Source organism: Tamandua tetradactyla, chromosome 19 (genome assembly GCF_023851605.1).
Source record: "Tamandua tetradactyla isolate mTamTet1 chromosome 19, mTamTet1.pri, whole genome shotgun sequence".
In the NCBI taxonomy this organism is placed as follows: domain Eukaryota; kingdom Metazoa; phylum Chordata; class Mammalia; order Pilosa; family Myrmecophagidae; genus Tamandua; species Tamandua tetradactyla.
Window position 1 is genome coordinate 4,997,623 of NC_135345.1, and position 20,789 is coordinate 5,018,411.

The 20,789-nt window shown below is 40.9% G+C and overlaps 1 protein-coding gene across 15 annotated transcripts in view; it reads left to right on the forward strand.

The window, feature by feature from the left end:
* AFAP1 (actin filament associated protein 1) overlaps positions 1-20,789 on the forward strand; it is a 198,263-nt gene that overhangs the window by 105,533 nt on the left and 71,941 nt on the right. For 14 of the 15 annotated variants that reach the window (XM_077136329.1, XM_077136319.1, XM_077136320.1 and 11 more), the window contains one exon: positions 2,367-2,546. The exons of the other annotated variant lie outside the window; for it this stretch is intronic. In XM_077136329.1, coding sequence (XP_076992444.1) covers positions 2,367-2,546 — 180 coding nt within the window. The remainder of the gene's footprint in view (positions 1-2,366; positions 2,547-20,789) is intronic. 15 annotated transcript variants of the gene reach the window in all.

Genomic DNA, 20,789 nt, shown 5'->3' on the forward strand with positions numbered 1-20,789 from the left:
TGTGGATGTATTATATAAGTATTTTTAAAATCCACAGTCAGCTCTCATCAGAAAGAGGCTTCCAAGCCGTGAGCCTCGATACCCGAGTTAGTGTTAGGATTGAGTCCTCTTGCCTCCTCCCGAGCCCTGCGCCCCTGCCCCCATCCACCCCTCTGCCCCTGCACCATCACAGTTCACTGGTTTTATTGCAGTGCTTTTTTTTTTTCATTAACGATTGACCCATGATCCAACCACCCAGGAACACGTGCTGACTTTTTTTTTAAGTTAAAGTCATCAGAGCAAATGCTGTCTAAGTGTGAACAGCACAGAAAGCTAAAAACCGAAAACAAAGCCCTGTTCTGCCCTCAGTGTCCTGAAGCCTGTGCAGAGGTTTTTGTGTATACGTGTAGAGCTTGGGCCTTTCTATCCCCAGGGAGCTCCGAGGTAGACGCTGTATACCCTCCCCCCCTTCAGGACTGAAGGACTTACTCCCCCACCCAGGGAGTGTGGTCTGAGAAAGCGCCCAGCCCCCAGCACCCACAAGGGCTCAACTCCACTGGAGGAAGGCCCTGCCTGGCGTTCCAGCTTTAACTCAGCTGTGTCTCAGCTTAGCATCTCCTGTGCCCAGCCCTGCCTCGCCCCCTCCCTCCACAGGTGTCCGCTGTAAGGACGCACCTTAGTGAATGTCCCAGTGTCGAGTTGACTTCCCAGCAGTCAACCTGCAGCCATTCATCTCCAGGTTGCAGTTTGCCTTATTGCTGATAACAGATCTCTTTTGAGGCATTTAATTTAAGGAAAAACACAGGCCATGGACTTTCCTTTTTGTTTCTGTCCACTGTACTGTGATTTAGTTTTCTTGTCACCTTTTTTTGTTTGTTTCCGCTTAATCAAAATGCAAAACATCGAATAAACCATCCATAACAATTAAAAAATGAAGTGGTTATTTTCCATGTCTGTGCCATGTCAGAGCAGTGGCTTCAGAGCTGCAGAACAGGAGAGGGAGCTAGGTATCGCTTCTGCAGTAGGTGTTGCAGTTCCTGCACCAGGCCAGTTCAGGGAGGAGGGTGGGGGTGCCGCGCTCAGCCCGCCGGGAGCTGCAGGCCTGTGGCGGCTGCTCAGCAGCTTCTCGGACTTGGGACAAGTTCCTTAAACTGTCTGAACACCAGTTTCCTAACCCAGAACCCACAACCGTGATGACTGGAGAAATTGTATGAAGTGCCTCACGTCATTTGATACTCAGTTCTTAGTAGCAGCTGTCATTGTTTCTAACAATTAAAAAAAATTAGTAGTGAAATTTAAAAATTTAAAGAAATTCTTACAGCATCATTTAATAAAATAATAATAATAGTGATAACTCATTTGACAAAAGAGGAAATGGGCTTAGAACACTTGAAAAACTTCCTGGGGCCCAATGTAAGTAATTACTAGCCGTGGACTCAAATATCTCAATTCTTAGACACTGTATTTTCATTAAGAGATACAGTTTTGTTCCCAAATAATAGAAGCAGGGGGTCCAAGGGTAGTTGAGTGGTGGGACTCTCACCTGTCATGCGGGAGACCTGAGTCCAATTCCTGGTCCGTGCACTTCCCAAAAAGACAAAAAGTCAACAACTGTGCCACAGTAACGGGCTACCTAATTGGAAGAATAATGAAATGTGACCTGCCACGCAGCATACAAAATAAATAAATAGATGAAAGTAAACAGAAGGTGGGGGAACCTTTGGACAAAGGTTTGACTCTGAGATTTATAGATGGAGTTGAAAGAAGAACAGTAAGAATGAGAAAAATCTCAGTTTAGCTGTCCCGATGGAAATCTCCAGAGTGAGTGGCACTTGGGCAAATAAATGGAGCAGCACACAGTTTGCGTCTGTGACTCAACTAGAAAACAAACTTCTGTGGCGATTTTTGTCATCTATATATTGATAAAGATGAGCAACACTTATCAGTCTTGCTCATCTGAAGGGAGACAGAGTTGAAGCAGAACCACATGATATGAGTTATAGGTAGACGCAAAGGCGAAGAATGCAGAGTCTTCTGTTGTCCCCCCTCGTAGGGGCTGGGCAGCTTCAGCAGCTCTAATAAAGCATGTTCAGGTAACGTGATGATGAATTCCGGCACAGCAGAAGCTCCATGAGTTTAGGAACTGTGTCTTTCCTGCTGAATCAGGCAGTAGAGGCTTGGTAAGGTTTTCTGAATTATGGAGAAATGTATTTTCTAACGTTTGGAGGTCGGGTTCTGCGGTGCCGTGCCTCTCAGCATTTCCGTTCTTCAGAGAGGCCTCCCGATGCCAAGAGCAAGTTTTCATAATGCCGAGTCTTGTCAGTGTGTCTCTTTGACCTTTGTGATAAGGTGACTTCTTTCCCCGCTGCTTTGTGTGTTTGATGCAGTGCTATAAAAGTTCCAAGGACCAGCAGCCTCAGATGGAGCTGCCTCTCCAGGGCTGCAGCATCACATATCTCCCGAAAGACAGCAAAAAGAAGCAGCATGAGTTGAAAATTACTCAGCAAGGGACAGACCCGCTAGTCCTTGCAGTCCAGAGTAAGGAGCAGGCCGAACAGTGGCTCAAGGTAAGCTGTTGCGCTTCTGCGCCGTTTTCCTTCCTTGTCCTGCTTTGGAGATGCTCTGGGTTTTGTTTTTAATTTATGTTTGTTCAAGCACAGGCATACGTTCGTTGACCCAGCTAGTCTGACTTTGGTCATTGAATACCCTGATTACTTTGAGGTTACTCCGAAACCCATTTCAGGGTAACACTTGCCGGAGCCCACTTGGCCATCACTTTAAAAGGGTTAGCACTTTTAATCTAAGTGACTCTCCATAATAAGGAGAAACAGTCTGAAATTTAATGACTTCTCTGGGCCAAACTTTTGCCTTAATCATAAATATGTCAATATATGAAAGTATTTGCAGGAATTCCTCCTTCCTTTTCTCTCCCCCTTCCTTTCTTTTCTCCCCCATTTCCTCAGGTTCTTTCTTGCGGTACTTCTGCTTTGTGGTTCGCTCTGCCTGGAAGCGATTCCTAGGCTGCTTTTTCCCAGCCTGCAGTGTTTGGCTTAAAGGTCACCTCCTCAGAGAAGCCCTCCCAGTCACCAGAGCTGGCCCCTCGAACCACTTAGGCTCTCGGTCCCAGTCTTACTTGTTTCCTACCTGTAATTCTTTACTTCTTGTGTTCTCCTCATTAAAATGATGCTGGGGCTGCAGCCTCCAGCACGGGCCCTACCTGGCACCCAGCAGATGCCCAGCGAGGTTACGTGCACATGAGGGGCGGCACTGCTGTGGGCTCTGGGGCAGCCTCCTCTGCCTTCATTTGAAACCCAGTCATTCACCAGGGGCCTGGCTCCAACAAGCACGTGTTTATCTTTTCCAGGCTTTACGTTCCTAAACTGCAAAATGATAGCAGTTACAGCAAGAAACAGATAATCCACACTTAGCATAATACTTGGCACATAGTAAACACTCAATAAATCTCAGCAATTATTGTTGATATAACTTTAGCAATTGCGAGTAAATTTATGCATTCTGCCAGTAGTATTACGTTCTATTCATTGTGTATTCTTAGTAAGCTGCAAATGTATTAGCTGTCCCTGGGTGTCTAGTGGTTAGGATTTCTTCTCTGCTCTCATGAGTTCGTAATCAATGGATCTTTATAACTCTATGCCCTAGAAAGGGAAGAAGAATAGCTGGTATCTGGCATATTTATTCCTGGGAAGTCAGTGTTTTTGTTTTATTATAAATGGTATCTTTAAAAAATGGTTATGCTGATTTTTCTTTACAATGATGTGTTGCTGCTATATTAGAAATTCAGTTGAGTTTTCTATCCAGCTATTTTATTAATTACAATGGTTTATAGATACTTTTGCATTTTATTGTTTGAGAGTAGTAGCGGTCCTTTCCATTTCTTACACTGCATTTCTTTTTCTTTCGTTATTGCATTGGATAGCCCTCCAATACAGTGTTGAAGTGGACATGCATCCTGTGTCTTTCTGAATTTCAGAGGGCGTGCTTTCAACATTTCACCGCTAATTCTGTTTATTGTAGACATTTTATAAGCACTCTTCCTCATTCAAGGAGTTATTATTATTCCTACTTTAAGAGGTTTTGTTGCAGGTGTTCATTTCTGTGGTGGTATTTTTTAAAGCAGGAATGGATACTGAATCTCATCAAACATTTATTCTCTTCTAACCTCATAAAAACAAGTTGCGTGTTGGGTAATGTTCCTATTGTTGACTCTCTCTTGTTTGTTTCCTATTTAATTACTGTGCACTCTTTAGGGCCCGTTTTTATGTTTTTCTTCCAGTCTCTTGAGATGGATGTTTATCTCATTGTTTTTTTTCCTAACATATGCATTTCTCCCCACTCTCACCATTTCCCGAAGGGGGCTTGCAAATACTTTTCCAGTCACTGATCAAATCATTCTGGGATTTATCGGGAGATCACTCTGGACAAACCAACAAAATCTCATGTGCTACCTGAGATTCCAAGTACTTATGACATTCAATCAAACTATCTACATGAGTTATATTAGGAAATGCTCTAGTCAAAATCTAAATTTTGTAACAAATAAGCATTTTTTGCTTTAGTCTCACACATAAGGTGAGATTTTAAAGTATTAATTATCATCTATTTTCAGCACCCTGCAATAATGACATTCCTTTGTTCTTCGTCATGCCAAAACATTTTTAAAATTGTACCTTGTACATTTCACTATTATTATACACTCTAGGCATTCCTAGATTATACCATCTCGATCTTTACCATCTATCTTTCTTTCTGACTTCATTTATGTCCCCATCTCTTCTCCCTCTATCACTCTCACATGCAGCTTCATTCAGTGTTTTAACATAATTACATTACAGTTAGGTAGTATTGTGCTGTCCATTTCTGAGTTTTTGTATCCAGACCTGTTGCACAGTCTGTATCCCTTCAGCTCCAATTACTCAGTATCTTACCCTATTTCTATCTCCTGATGGTCTCTGTTACAAACGACATATTCCAAGTTTATTCACTAATGTCGGTTCATATCAGTGAGACCATACAGTATTTGTCCTTTAGTTTTTAGCTAGTCTCACTCAGCATAATGTTCTCTAGGTCCATACATGTTGTTACATACTTCAAAAGTTTATTCTGTCTTAGAGCTGCATAATATTCCATCGTATGTATATACCACAGTTTGTTTAGCCACTTGTCTGTTGATGGACATTTTGGCTGTTTCCAACTCCTTGCAATTTTAAATAATGCTGCTATAAACATTGGTGTGCAAATGTCTGTTTGTGTCTTTGCTCTTAAGTCCTCTGAGTAGATACCTGGCAATGGTATTGCTGGGTCATGTGGCAATTCTATATTCAGCTTTTTGAGGAACCGCCAAACTGCCTTCCACAGTGGTTGCACCATTTGACATTCCCACCAACAGTGGATCAGTGTGCCTCTCTCTCCACATCCTCTCCAGCACTTTTCATTTTCTGTTTTGTTGATAATGGCCATTCTGGTGGGTGTGAGATGATATCTCATTGTGGTTTTGATTTGCATTTCTCTAATGGCCAGTGACATTGAGCATCTCTTCATGTGCCTTTTGGCCATTTGTATTTCCTCTTCTGAGAAGTGTCTGTTCAAGTCTTTTTCCCATTTTATAATTGTATTGGCTGTCTTTTTGTTGTTGAGTTGAACAATCGCTTTATAAATTCTGGATCCTAGACCTTTATCTGATATGTCGTTTCCAAATATTGTCTCCCATTGTGTAGGCTGTCTTTTTACTTTCTTGATGAAGTTCTTTGATGCACAAAAGTGTTTAATTTTGAGGAGCTCCCATTTATTTATTTCCTTCTTCAGTGCTCTTGCTTTAGGTGTAAGGTCCATAAACCCGCGTCCAATTATAAGATTCATAAGATATCTCCCTACATTTTCCTCTAACTGTTTTATGGATATCTTTGATCCATTGTGATTTAACTTTTGTATAGGGTGTGAGATACAGGTCCTCTTTCATTCTTTTGTATATGGATATCTAGTTCTCTAGGCACCATTTATTGAAGAGACTGTTCTGTCCCAAATGAGTTGGCTTGACTGTCTTATCAAAGATCAAATGTCCATAGATGAGAGGGTCTATATCTGAGCACTCTATTCGATTCCATTGGTCGATATAACTATCTTTATGCTGGTACCATGCTGTTTTGACCACTGTGGCTTCATAATATGCCTTAAAGTCAGGCAGCATGAGACCTCCAGCTTTGTTTTTTTTTCCTCAAGATACTTTTAGCAATTCAGGGCACCCTGCCCTTCCAGATAAATTTGTTTATTGGTTTTTCTATTTCTGAAAAGTAAGTTGTTGGGATTTTGATTGGTATTGCATTGAATCTGTAAATCAATTTAGGTAGAATTGACGTCTTAACTATATTTAGTCTTCCAGTCCATGAACATGGTCTGCCCTTCCATCTATTTAGGTCTTCTGTGATTTCTTTTAACAGTTTCTTGTAGTTTTCTTTGTATAGGTCTTTTGTCTCTTTAGTTAAAGTTATTCCTAAGTATTTTATTCTTTTAGTTGCAATTGTAAATGGAATTCGTTTCTTGATTTCCCCCTCAGCTTGTTCATTACTTAGTGTATAGAAACACTACAGGTTTTTGAATGTTGATCTTGTAACCTGCCACTTTGCTGTACTTGTTTATTAGCTCTAGTAGTTTTGCTGTGGATTTTTCAGGGTTTTCGATGTATAGTATCATATCATCTGCAAACAGTGATAGTTTTACTTCTTCCTTTCCAATTTTGATGCCTTGTATTTCTTTTTCTTATCTAACTGCTCTGGCTAGAACTTCCAACATGATGTTGAATAACAGTGGTGATAGTGGACATCCTTGTCTTGTTCCTGATCTTAGGGGGAAAGTTTTCAATTTTTCCCCATTGAGGATGATATTAGTTATGGGTTTTTCATATATTCCCTTTATCATTTTAAGGAAGTTCCCTTGTATTCCTATCCTTTGAAGTGTTTTCAACAGGAAAGGATGTTGAATCTTGTCAAATGTCTTCTCTGCATCAATTGAGATGATCATGTGATTTTTCTGCTTTGATTTGTTGATATGGTGTATTACATTAATTGATTTTCTTATGTTGAACCATCCTTGCATACCTGGGATGAATCCTACTTGGTCATGATATATAATTCTTTCAATGTGTTGCTGGATTCGATTTGCTAGAATTTTGTTGAGGATTTTTGCATCTATATTCATTAGAGAGATTGGTCTGTAGTTTTCTTTTTTTGTAATATCTTTGCCTGGTTTTGGTATGAGGGTGATGTTGGCTTCATAGAATGAATTAGGTAGCTTTCCCTCCACTTCAATTTTTTTGAAGAGTTTGAGGAGAGTTGGTACTAATTCTTTCTGGAATGTTTGGTAGAATTCACATGTGAAGCCATCTGGTCCTGGACTTTTCTTTTTGGGAAGCTTTTTGATGACTGATTCAATTTCTTGACTTGTGATTGGTTTGTTGAGGTCATCTATTTCTTCTTGAGTCAAAGTTGGTTGTTCATGCCTTTCTAGGAAGTTTTCCATTTCATCTACATTGTTGTATTTATTAGCATAAAGTTGTTCATAGTATCCTGTTATTACCTCCTTTATTTCTGTGAGGTCAGTGGTTATGTCGCCTCTTCCATTTCTGATCTTCTTTATTTGAGTCCTCTCTCTTCTTTTTATCAATCTTTTCTAAGGGCCCATCAATCTTATTGATTTTCTCATAGAACCAGCTTCTAGTCTTATTGAGTTTCTCAATTGTTTTCATGTTCTCTATTTCACTTATTTCTGCTCTAATCTTTGTTATTTCTTTCCTTTTGCTTGCTTTGGGGTTAGTTTGCTGTTCTTTCTCCAGTTCTTCCAAGTGGACAGTTAATTCCCGAATTTTTGCCCTTTCTTCTTTTTTGATATAGGCATTTAGGGCAATAAATTTCCCTCTTAGCACTGCCTTTGCTGCGTCCCGTAAGTTTTGATATGTTGTGTTTTCATTTTCATTCACCTCGAGATATTTACTGATTTCTCTTGCAATTTCTTCCTTGACCCACTGGTTGTTTAAGAGTGTGTTGTTGAGCCTCCACGTATTTGTGAATTTTCTGGCACTCTGCCTATTATTGATTTCCAACTTCATTCCTTTATGATCTGAGAAAGTGTTGTGTATGATTTCAATCCTTTTAAATTTGTTAAGACTTGCTTTGTGACCCAGCATATGGTCTATCTTTGAGAATGATCCATGAGCACTTGAGAAAAAGTTGTATCCTGCTGTTGTGTGGTGTAATGTCCTATAAATTGTTAAGTCTAGCTCATTTATTGTAATATTCAAATTCTCTATTTCTTTATTCATCCTCTGTCTGGATGTTCTGTCCATTGATGAGAATGGGGAATTGAAGTCTCCAACTATTATGGTAGATGTGTCTATTTCCCTTTTCAGTATTTGCAGTGTATGCCTCACATATTTTGGGGCATTCTGGTTCGGTGCATAAATATTTATGATTGTTATGTCTTCTTGTTGAATTGTTCCTTTTATTAATAGATAATATCCTTCTTTGTCTCTTTTAACTGTTTTACATTTGAAGTCTAATTTGTTGGATATTAGTATAGCTACTCCTGCTCTTTTCTGGTTGTTATTTGCATGAAATATCTTTCCCCAACCTTTCACTTTCAACCTATGTTTATCTTTGGGTCTAAGATGTGTTTCCTGTAGACAGCATATAGAAGGATCCTTTTTTTTAATCCATTCTGCCAGTCTATGTCTTTTGATTGGGGAATTCAGTCCATTAACATTTAGTGTTATTACTGTTTGGGTAGTACTTTCCTCTGCCATTTTGCCTTTTGTATTTTATATATCACATCTAATTTCCCTTCTTTCTACACTCTTCTCCACACTTCTCTCTTCTGTCTTTTCGTATCTGTCTCTAGTGCTCCCTTTAGTATTTCTTGCAGAGCTGGTCTCTTGGTCACAAATTCTCTCAGTGACTTTTTGTTTGAAAATGTTTTAATTTCTCCCTCATTTTTGAAGGACAATTTTGCTAGATATAAAATTCTTGGTTGGCAGTTTTTCTCTTTTAGTAATTTAAATATATCATCCCAGTGTCTTCTCGCCTCCATGGTTTCTGCTGAGAAATCTACCCAGTCTTATTGGGTTTCCCTTGTATGTGATGGATTCCTTTTCTGTTGTTGCTTTCAAGATCCTCTCTTTCTCTTTGACCTCTGACATTCTGACTAGTAAGTGTCTTGGAGAACGTCTATTTGGATCTATTCTCTTTGGGGTGCGTTGCACTTCTTGGATCTGTAAGTTTAGGTCTTTTATAAGAGTTGGGAAATTTTCAGTGATAATTTCTTCCATTAGTTTTTCTCCTCCTTTTCCCTTCTCTTGTCCTTCCGGGACACCCACAACACATGTATTTGTGCGCTTCATATTATCTTTCAGTTCCCTGAGCCCCTGCTCAAAATTTTCCATTCTTTTCCATATAGTTTCTGTTTCTTTTTGGATTTCAGATGTTCCATCCTCCAGTTCACTGATTCTAACCTCTGTCTCTTGAAATCTACCATTGTAGGTTTCCATTGTTTTTTTCATCTCTTCTACTGTATCTTTCATTCCCATAAGTTCTGTGATTTGTTTTTTCAGACTTTCCATTTCTTCTTTTTGTTCATTCCTTGCCTTCTTCATGTCCTCCCTGAATTCATTGATTTGGTTTTTGATGAGGTTTTCCATTTCTGTTTGTATATTCAGCATTAGTTGTCTCAGCTCCTGTATCTCATTTGAACCATTGGTTTGTTCCTTTGACTGGGCAGTATCTTCAATTTTCCTGGTGTGATTTGTTATTTTTTGCTGGTGTCTGGACATTTAATTACCTTAATTAGTTGATTCTGGAGATTGCTTTCACTTATCTTACCTAGGGTTTTCTTGCTAGATGAGTTTGTTGTCTGTTCTTTGACCTTCAGTTCAGCTTTTTCTGGGCCTCTAGCTTAAGTTTTGTTTAACAGAGGGTAATTTTTCAGTTCTTGTTTTCTTGTATCTTGTCCTGCTTGTAAGGTGCCTTTTCCCTCCCCACCCTTAGGAGGGTCCACATAGGTATTACAGGCTCCAGCCAGGTTTCCCCAGACTAAACTGGCCTCCTGTCAGGGGGAAGGAGTCGCCTGCGTCAGTTTTCCCTGAGGGTGAGACCCAGCAGGTTGAAAGACTTTCCTGTGAAGTCTCTGGGCTCTGTTTTTCTTATCTTGCCCAGTGTGTGGCGCTTGTCTGCCTGCGGGTCCCACCAGCAAAAGATGTTGTGGCTCCTTTAACTTTGGAAGACTCTCCCTGCTGGGGGCGTGGTGGAGACAGAGGAGAGGTTGTAGGCTGGTTTTTTTTTTTTTTTTTTTTTACCAACCCTAGAGTGGGGTCTCCATTTCTCTCTTGCTCTCCAGCATCAGCTTGGTGATCATGAAGGGACCCAATAGTGCCTCCTACAGAAAGAGACACAACCAGTAGAAAGGCAAAACAAGGGTAATTCTTATTCTATTCCCACCGACTCTCCCCTTGGATGCTTTCTGAAATACTGGGACACTTTCCAGCTAGATGCCCTAAAGAGGAAGAAGCTAATTTTCTTTTGCAGCACAGCTTGGCTACAGTAATAACTGGAGTATACAGAAGTTTGGCCAAAAAATGACTCCCTAAGGGTTTACACCATACTACAACAAGACCTCTTTTATAGGAGTCAAGGGAAGTAAACCAAAGTTCCCTACATGCAGGCTTTCATGGACCTGTCACCTGTATTATGCCTATTCCTCTGATATTCAAGTGATATTCTAAATGACCCCCTCTTTTTTTTTTTTTTTTTTTATTAACGGAAAGAAAAAAAAGAAATTAACACAACATTTAGAAATCATACCATTCTACATATGCACTCAGTAATTCTTAACATCATCACATAGATGCATGATCATTGTTTCTTAGTACATTTGCATCAGTTTAGAGGAACTAGCAACACAACAGAAAAAGCTATAAAATGTTAATATAAAGAAAAGAAATAAAAGTAGTAGTAATAGTAAAAAACAACAACAACAAACAAACCAACAAGCAAACAAAAACAAAAAAAAACCCTATAGCTCAGATGCAGCTTCATTCAGTATTTTAACATGATTACTTTACAATTAGGTATTATTGTGCTGTCCATTTTTGAGTTTTTGTATCTAGTCCTGTTGCACAATCTGTATCCCTTCAGCTTCAATTACCCATTGTCTTACCCTGTTTCTAACTCCTGCTGAACTCTGTTACCAATGACATATTTCAAGTTTATTCTCGAATGTCCGTTCACAACAGTGGGACCATACAGTATTTGTCCTTTAGTTTTTGGCTGGATTCACTCAGCATAATATTCTCTAGGTCCATCCATGTTATTACATGGTTCACAAGTTTATCTTGTCTTAAAGCTGCATAATATTCCATCGTATGTATGTACCACAGTTTGTTTAGCCACTCTTCTGTTGATGGAGATTTTGGCTGTTTCCATCTCTTTGCAATTGTAAATAACGCTGCTATAAACATTGGTGTGCAAATGTCCGTTTGTGTCTTTGCCCTTAAGTCCTTTGAGTAGATACCTAGCAATGGTATTGCTGGGTCGTATGGCAATTCTATATTCAGCTTTTTGAGGAACCGCCAAACTGCCTTCCACAGTGGTTGCACCCTTTGACATTCCCACCAACAGTGAATAAGTGTGCCTCTTTCTCCGCATCCTCTCCAGCACTTGTCGTTTTCTGTTTTGTTGATAATGGCCATTCTGGTGGGTGTGAGATGATATCTCATTGTGGTTTTGATTTGCATTTCTCTAATGGCCAGGGACATTGAGCATCTCTTCATGTGCCTCTTGGCCATCCGTATTTCTTCTTCTGGTAGGTGTCTGTTTAAGTCTTTTTCCCATTTTGTAATTGGGTTGGCTGTCTTTTTGTTGTTGAGTTGAATAATCTCTTTGTAAATTCTGGATACTAGACCCTTATCTGATATGTCATTTCCAAATATTGTCTCCCATTGTGTAGGCTGTCTTTCTACTTTCTTGATGAAGTTCTCTGATGCACAAAAGTGTTTAATTTTGAGAAGCTCCCATTTATTTATTTCCTTCTTCAGTGTTCTTGCTTTAGGTTTAAGGTCCATAAAACCACCTCCAGTTGTAAGATCCATAAGATATCTCCCAACATTTTCCTCTAACTGTTTTATGGTCTTAGACCTAATGTTTAGATCTTTGATCCATTTTGAGTTAACTTTTGTATAGGGTGTGAGAGATGGGTCTTCTTTCATTCTTTTGCATATGGATATCCAGTTCTCTAGGCACCATTTATTGAAGAGACTGTTCTGTCCCAGGTGAGTTGGCTTGACTGCCTTATCAAAGATCAAATGTCCATAGATGAGAGGGTCTATATCTGAGCACTCTATTCGATTCCATTGGTCGACATATCTATCTTTATGCCAATACCATGCTGTTTTGACCACTGTGGCTTCATAATATGCCTTAAAGTCAGGCAGCGCGAGACCTCCAGCTTCGTTTTTTTTCCTCAAGATGTTTTTAGCAATTCGGGGTACCCTGCCCTTCCAGATAAATTTGCTTATTGGTTTTTCTATTTCTGAAAAATATGTCGTTGGGATTTTGATTGGTATTGCATTGAATCTGTAAATCAATTTAGGTAGGATTGACATCTTAACTATATTTAGTCTTCCAATCCATGAACACGGTACGCCCTTCCATCTATTTAGGTCTTCTGTGATTTCTTTTAACAGTTTTTTGTAGTTTTCTTTATATAGGTTTTTTGTCTCTTTGGTTAAATTTATTCCTAGGTATTTTATTCTTTTAGTTGCGATTGTAAATGGGATTCGTTTCTTGATTTCTACCTCAGCTTGTTCATTACTAGTGTATAGAAAAGCTACAGATTTTTGAATGTTGATCTTGTAGCCTGCTACTTTGCTGTACTCATTTATTAGCTCTAGTAATTTTGTTGTGGATTTTTCTGGGTTTTCTACATATAGTATCATATCGTCTGCAAACAGTGATAGTTTTACTTCTTCCTTTCCAATTTTGATGCCTTGTATTTCTTTTTCTTGCCTAATTGCTCTGGCTAGAACTTCCAACACAATGTTGAATAATAGTGGTGATAGTGGACATCCTTGTCTTGTTCCTGATCTTAGGGGGAAAGTTTTCAATTTTTCCCCATTGAGGATGATATTAGCTGTGGGTTTTTCATATATTCCCTCTATCATTTTAAGGAAGTTCCCTTGTATTCCTATCTTTTGAAGTGTTTTCAGCAGGAAAGGATGTTGAATCTTGTCAAATGCCTTCTCTGCATCAATTGAGATGATCATGTGATTTTTCTGCTTTGATTTGTTGATATGGTGTATTACATTAATTGATTTTCTTATGTTGAACCATCCTTGCATACCTGGGATGAATCCTACTTGGTCATGATGTATAATTCTTTTAATGTGTTGTTGGATACGATTTGCTAGAATTTTATTGAGGATTTTTGCATCTGTATTCATTAGAGAGATTGGTCTGTAGTTTTCTTTTTTTGTAATATCTTTGCCTGGTTTTGGTATGAGGGTGATGTTGGCTTCATAGAATGAATTAGGTAGTTTTCCCTCCACTTCGATTATGTTGAAGAGTTTGAGGAGAGTAGGTACTAATTCTTTCTGGAATGTTTGATAGAATTCACATGTGAAGCCGTCTGGTCCTGGACTTTTCTTTTTAGGGAGCTTTTGAATAACTAATTCAATCTCTTTACTTGTGATTGGTTTGTTGAGGTCATCTATTTCTTCTTGAGTCAAAGTTGGTTGTTCCTGTCTTTCCAGGAACCTGTCCATTTCTTCTAAATTGTTGTATTTATTAGCGTAAAGTTGTTCATAGTATCCTGTTATTACCTCCTTTATTTCTGTGAGGTCAGTAGTTATGTCTCCTCTTTCATTTCTAATCTTATTTATTTGCATCCTCTCTCTTCTTCTTTTTGTCAATCTTGCTAAGGGCCCATCAATCTTGTTGATTTTCTCATAGAACCAACTTCTGGTCTTATTGATTTTCTCTATTGTTTTCATGTTTTCAATTTCATTTATTTCTGCTCTAATCTTTGTTATTTCTTTCCTTTTGCTTGCTTTGGGATTAGTTTGCTGTTCTTTCTCCAGTTCTTCCAAGTGGACAGTTAATTCCTGCATTTTTGCCTTTTCTTCTTTTCTGATAAAGGCATTTAGGGCAATAAATTTCCCTCTTAGCACTGCCTTTGCTGCGTCCCATAAGTTTTGATATGTTGTGTCTTCATTTTCATTTGCCTCTAGGTATTTACTAATTTCTCTTGCAATTTCTTCTTTGACCCACTTGTTGTTTAAGAGTGTGTTGTTGAGCCTCCATGTATTTATGAATTTTCTGGCACTCTGCCTATTATTGATTTCCAACTTCATTCCTTTATGATCCGAGAAAGTGTTGTGTATGATTTCAATCTTTTTAAATTTGTTAAGACTTGCTTTGTGACCCAGCATATGGTCTATCTTTGAGAATGATCCATGAGCACTTGAAAAAAAGGTGTATCCTGCTGTTGTGGGATGTAATGTCCTATAGATGTCTGTTAAGTCAAGTTCATTTATAGTAATATTCAGGTTCTCTATTTCTTTATTGATCCTCTGTGTAGATGTTCTGTCCATTGATGAGAGTGGTGAATTGAAGTCTCCAACTATTATGGTATATGTGTCTATTTCCCTTTTCAATGTTTGCAGTGTATTCCTCACGTATTTTGGGGCATTCTGGTTCGGTGCGTAAATATTTATGATTGTTATGTCTTCTTGTTTAATTGTTCCTTTTATTAGTATATAGTGTCCTTCTTTGTCTCTTTTAACTGTTTTACATTTGAAGTCTAATTTGTTGGATATTAGTATAGCCACTCCTGCTCTTTTCTGGTTGTTGTTTGCATGAAATATCTTTTCCCAACCTTTCACTTTCAACCTATATTTATCTTTGGGTCTAAGATGTGTTTCCTGTAGACAGCATATAGAAGGATCCTGTTTTTTAATCCATTCTGCCAGTCTATGTCTTTTAATTGGGGAATTCAGTCCATTGACATTTAGAGTTATTACTGTTTGGATAATATTTTCCTCTACCATTTTGCCTTTTGTATTATATATATCATATCTGTCTTTCCTTCTTTCTACACTTTTCTCCATGTCTCTCTCTTCTGTCTTTTTGTATCTGACTCTAGTGCTTCCTTTAGTATTTCTTGCAAAGCTGGTCTCTTGGTCACAAATTCTCTTAGTGACTTTTTGTCTGAGAATGTTTTAAATTCTCCCTCATTTTTGAAGGACAATTTTGCTGGATATAGGAGTCTTGGCTGGCAGTTTTTCTCTTTTAGTAACTTAAATATATCATCCCACTGTCTTCTAGCTTCCATGGTTTCTGCTGAGAAATCTACACATAGTCTTATTGGGTTTCCCTTGTATGTGACGGATTGTTTTTCTCTCGCTGCCTTCAAGATCCTCTCTTTCTCTTTGACCTCTGACATTCTAACTAGTAAGTGTCTTGGGGAACGCCTATTTGTGTCTAATCTCTTTGGGGTGCGCTGCACTTCTTGGATCTGTAATTTTAGGTCTTTCATAAGAGTTGGGAAATTTTCAGTGATAATTTCTTCCATTAGTTTTTCTCCTCCTTTTCCCTTCTCTTCTCCTTCTGGGATACCCACTACACGTATATTTGTACGGTTCACATTGTCCTTGAGTTCCCTGATACCTTGTTCAAATTTTTCCATTCTTTTCCGGATAGTTTCTGTTTCTTTTTGGAGTTCAGATGTTTCATCCTCCAAATCACTAATTCTATCTTCTGTTTCTTTAAATCTGTCTTTGTAGGTATCCATTGTTTTTTCCATCTTTTCTACTTTATCTTTCACTTCCATAAGTTCTGTGATTTGTTTTTTCAGTTTTTCTATTTCTTCTTTATGTTCAGCCCATGTCTTCTTCATGTCCTCCCTCAATTTATCGATTTCGTTTTTGAAGAGGTTTTCCATTTCTGTTCGTATATTCAGCATTAGTTGTTTCAGCTCCTGTATCTCATTTGAACTATTGGTTTCTTCGTTTGACTGGGCCATATGTTCAATTTTCTGAGCGTGATCCGTTATCTTCTGCTGGCGTCTGGGCATTTAGTCAGATTTCCCCGGGTGTTCGACCCCACAGGTTGAAAGATTTTTCTGCGCAGTCTCTGGGTTCTGTTCTTCCTATCCTGCCCAGTAGGTGGCGCACGTGGCACACGCCTGTCTGTGGGTTCCACCAGCGAAAGTTGCTGTGGGTCCCTCAACTCTGGAAAACTCTCGCCGTAGGGGAGGTTCGGCAACCGAAGCGTCTTGGAAGAATGCCAGCCGGCCCGGGGTTCCAAACGCGGGAAGGGTCGCCGGCTGTCGCAGCACAGGAGAGCGTCCGGCCAAATTAGCTAGTCGACCCGGGGCACCAAGCGTGGCGGGAGGGCGCCAGCTGTCGCAGCCCGGGAGAGTGCACTGCTCCCAGCCGACGGGGGAGTCACGTGTTTGGAAGGGATCCCCCGGTCACTGTTCTCCGCAGTCTGGGGATTTCCGACCCAACTATCTCAGTTGTTCCGGGGGGCCTCGTGTGGTGGGGGCACCAGCCGCCGCGGCCTAAGGGGACCGCCTGTCCAATTCTACCAGCTGGCCTGGGAAGGTGGAAGGGAGGGACTCCGGTCGCTTGCTGTCCCACCCAGGAAAGCCCGTGCCCCTTGGTGATCTCACCGGAGCTGGTTCTCCCAGATAGTCAGCCGTTCCAGGATGGGGTACGCTGTCCCTTTGATCTCCCTCGTGGCTCCGGGAGCTGCTCTGTATTATCTCCACTCCCCCAGTAGTTGTTCTGGAGGAGGAAAGGTGAGGGCGGCAAGGCTGTCGAGGCTGGTGGCGGAGGAGCACGGTGAAGGCGGGGAAAGAGGGCACCGTGTTGGTTGGAGAGCAGCCGGAGCAGGAGGGGGAGGAGGGGGAGAGAGGGGGTAGGGAGGTCGGGCGGCTCGGCTGCTGCGGGGCGCGTGCGCCGCGCGGCGGTCCGGGGGAGAAAGAGAGGGGGTAGGGAGGTCGGGCGGCTCGGCTGCTGCGGGGCGCGTGCGCCGCGCGGCGGTCCGGGGGAGAAAGAGAGGGGGTAGGGAGGTCGGGCGGCTCGGCTGCTGCGGGGCGCGTGCGCCGCGCGGCGGTCCGGGGGAGAAAGAGAGGGGGTAGGGAGGTCGGGCGGCTCGGCTGCTGCGGGGCGCGTGCGCCGCGCGGCGGTCCGGGGGAGAAAGAGAGGGGGTAGGGAGGTCGGGCGGCTCGGCTGCTGCGGGGCGCGTGCGCCGCGCGGCGGTCCGGGGGAGAAAGAGAGGGGGTAGGGAGGTCGGGCGGCTCGGCTGCTGCGGGGCGCGTGCGCCGCGCGGCGGTCCGGGGGAGAAAGATGTAGGCTGGTTTTAATGGCTTTAAATTGCCAAGCCCTGGGGTCAGTTCCTTGAGGGAGGGATTCCACCTGAGTTGGGCTTCACCCCTCCCCTGGGGAAGGCACAGGCAGGAGATAGCCCTGAAAGCAGTCTGTTTCTGCTTGTGCCTGGGGCAGTTGCAGCCTGTGTAATCCCGGAACTGAATCCAGAGGCAGCCAAGCCTCCGTAGAAACTGCCGCAAAAGCCTCTGCTTTGTCCCCTTTCCTCTTTTTCAGTTAGCCCAATAGGCAACCTCCACCTTGACCAGTTTCGCCTGAGCTGGGGACCTATTTTTAGTAGTCAGAATTTGTTTATTAATGCCACTATTGGTGTTTGGTTGGACTCAGTCCCTGCTACTGTTAGAGTCTCTTTCCTTTCCCTCCGGGAAGCCGCCTGTGGGGCAGGGGCGCTGGGCGCCGTCTGCTGGGCGCCGTCTGCCGTCCGCCGCGGCTTGTGAAACTCACTGTTCCGGAGACTCACAGCCGGTCCAACTGGTCCAGACTGGGGTATGCTGTGTGTCCCGTCACTTTCGTGCTCCGGGAGCTGTTCTGTATTGTTTCTGGTTATTTAGTAGTTATTCTGGAGGACAAACTAAAATGTGCACATTACTAAGCTGCCATCTTGGCCCTGTTTCTGACTTATTTTGTCTCACCAAGTGTCCCACATGTTTATTCACATCATTGTATGCCTCATGACATTGTTCCTTTGTGTAGCAGCACAACCTTTGTTCTTAAGTATACGTCATCGTTTGCCAATCTACTTCTCTGTCAGTGCATCCTTCAGCCACCTGCTTTCATTGGGCATCATGTAGAGGGCCCAAAGTCCACAGTCCATCAACATCCTCAATTTTAGATAATTTCATTGCTCCCAAGAGACAGAAAACCAATAAACACACCCTCGCCAAATGGGATCTAAACCTTCTCTTAACTCTTGTCCCTCCCCCCATCATTTACCTCTGCTGTTCCTGTGGTAGTTCTGATGGTTTCCTTTTGAGCATAGCTCATAGCATGCAATAGCAGTTTCCCCCCGTACCCTGGGCTTATACATTCTTTATGTGAAGAATCATATCTTTGAAGTAATCTCATATTTCCAGTGTGAGTCAGTGGGGCATGTAGGTCTTTACAACCCTTTTCAATCTTGTTCATCTTCAATAGGGTATTGTTACTTCTAGACCCACTAGAGAATGACCGTCGCTACTATCTATTCCCTTACATTGAGTTCAACCTCATTAGCTAATGGGTTCACCTATCTCTAGCTTCTGTGGATCTCTAAGTCCCCTTTCGTATTATAAGCCTCTGATTATACTTTTATGCTGGTCATAAAAGTGGAATTAAATAGTATCTATCCTTTTGTGTCTTGCTGACTTCACTCAGCATTATGTCCTCCAGGTTCATCCATCTTGTCATGTGCTTTATGTCCTCCGGGTTCATCCATCTTGTCATGTGCTTTAGGACATCATTTTGTCTTACTGCTGCATCATATTCCATTATTTGTATATGCCACATTTTGTTGATCCACTCGTCTGTTGAGGGGCGTTTGGTTTTTTTCCATCTTTTGGTGATTGTGAATAATGCTGCTATGAACATTGGTGTGCAAATGTCTGTTTGTGTTGTTGCTTTTAGCTCTTATGAGTGTATACCAAGTAGTGCTATTGCTGGGTCATAGGGCAACTCAACATTTAGTTTCCTAAGGAACCGCCAAACCATCTTCCACACTGTCTGCACCATTATACATTCCCACCAGCAATGCATAACTGTCCTAGTTTCTCCACATCCTGTCTACCATTATGGTTTCCTGTGTGTTTACTAACAGCCAAGCTGATAGGTGTGAGATAGTATCTCATTGTAGTCTTGATCTGCATTTCCCTTATAGCCAGTGAAAATGAGCATCACTTCATGTGCTTTTGAGCCATCTGTATTTGCTCTTCAGAAAAATGCCCATTCATATCTTTAGCCCATTTTATAATTGGGTTATTGTTTTTTTTATTGTCGAGTTGTATGATTTCTTTGTATATACAGGAAATCAACCCTTTGTCTGATATGTGCTTTCCAAATACTTTCTCTCACTGAGTTGGCTGCCTCTTCACTTTTTTGACAAAGTCTTTTGAGGTACAGAAGCATTTGATTTTTTTTTTTTTTAGTTTTAAAGTTACAATTCTTTATTATTTATAAAATACATGCTCAAGATTAAGCTTGATGAGTATTAAAGTGAGGAAAAGCAACAAAAAATCACTTGTGATTATTTCCATCCAAACATAAATGTCAATACTTTGATTTCTGTTGATCTCTCCTTCAATTTACAAATAAATGCATATAGTTTTGACAAAATGTTATATTGTACAGTACTGTACTCTTTCTTGTGTCTGCATTTAGCAATGTATTACATTTTCTCACTTGCTAAATACCCTTTTAAATAATGACTTTTAATGGCTGGTCCCTGTGCGGTATAGATTCTGTCAGAAATAGGAGTTAACTATTGGTATGGGTCTAATTAAAATGGGGAACAGGAGAAAAAAGCCCCTTAGCTCCAGGAGCATTGAAGTCTACTTGCCAGATGGAAGGTTATTTAAGGGTCTAAATAAATTTCATTTTCATTGGGAAGTCATATGACTGAATGGTAATTTGGTTTCTTTTTTTGTATCTTGTTGTCACTGCACAAGTAAACATGTATGTACTTGACTCCTAAAATGGTCTTTGTGTGGTCTTTTACTGTTATTTCTTGCTGACTTCACTAATTATTTTTGAAAGTTATTTGGGACTTCAGAAGTTTTCTTCTTCCAAAATTCTCAGGTGTCTCAACCTCTTGCTCTCCATCTGCCTCTAGAAGCACCTGATGGATGCATTGTGCAAAGTGTGTAAGAAAATAAGAGGAGGAAAATAAACCAGCCAGGGAAAAAATAATTTGTAAAATTCTTTGTAAACTCCTCAATTTGGGAAAATGAGTTACCTTCTCATCTGCATCCACTTTTGATGTCTTTGGGCAATCCTTGAATTTGGAACTGCTGTTGTCCAGAATCTCCCCAGCTGAACACTTGAACGTGGCTATTAGCTTCCTACTGAAGAAACTTCAAAGTACTTGGTCCATCTCCTTGCCTCTGCATGTTATGGTCCTACTCTACCTTTTCACCCTTATTTCCTGGTGCTTGCAGGCATTAATCTTGCATCCAAACATGTGGATCCATTCATATCCCTAAGACTAGCTCTCTCCTCTGGTTCTGCAGAGATCCTTGGCAGACTTCTCCCTCCATCAGGAGTCCCTCTTTTCTCTTCCCCTTATAAATTCCATACATTCTTACTCAAGACTCAGTTCCTCCATGCAATCATGCAGTCTTTCCAGACTTTCTAGCTCATTAAGCTAACAAATGGGCTTGTCTAACATTGTGGG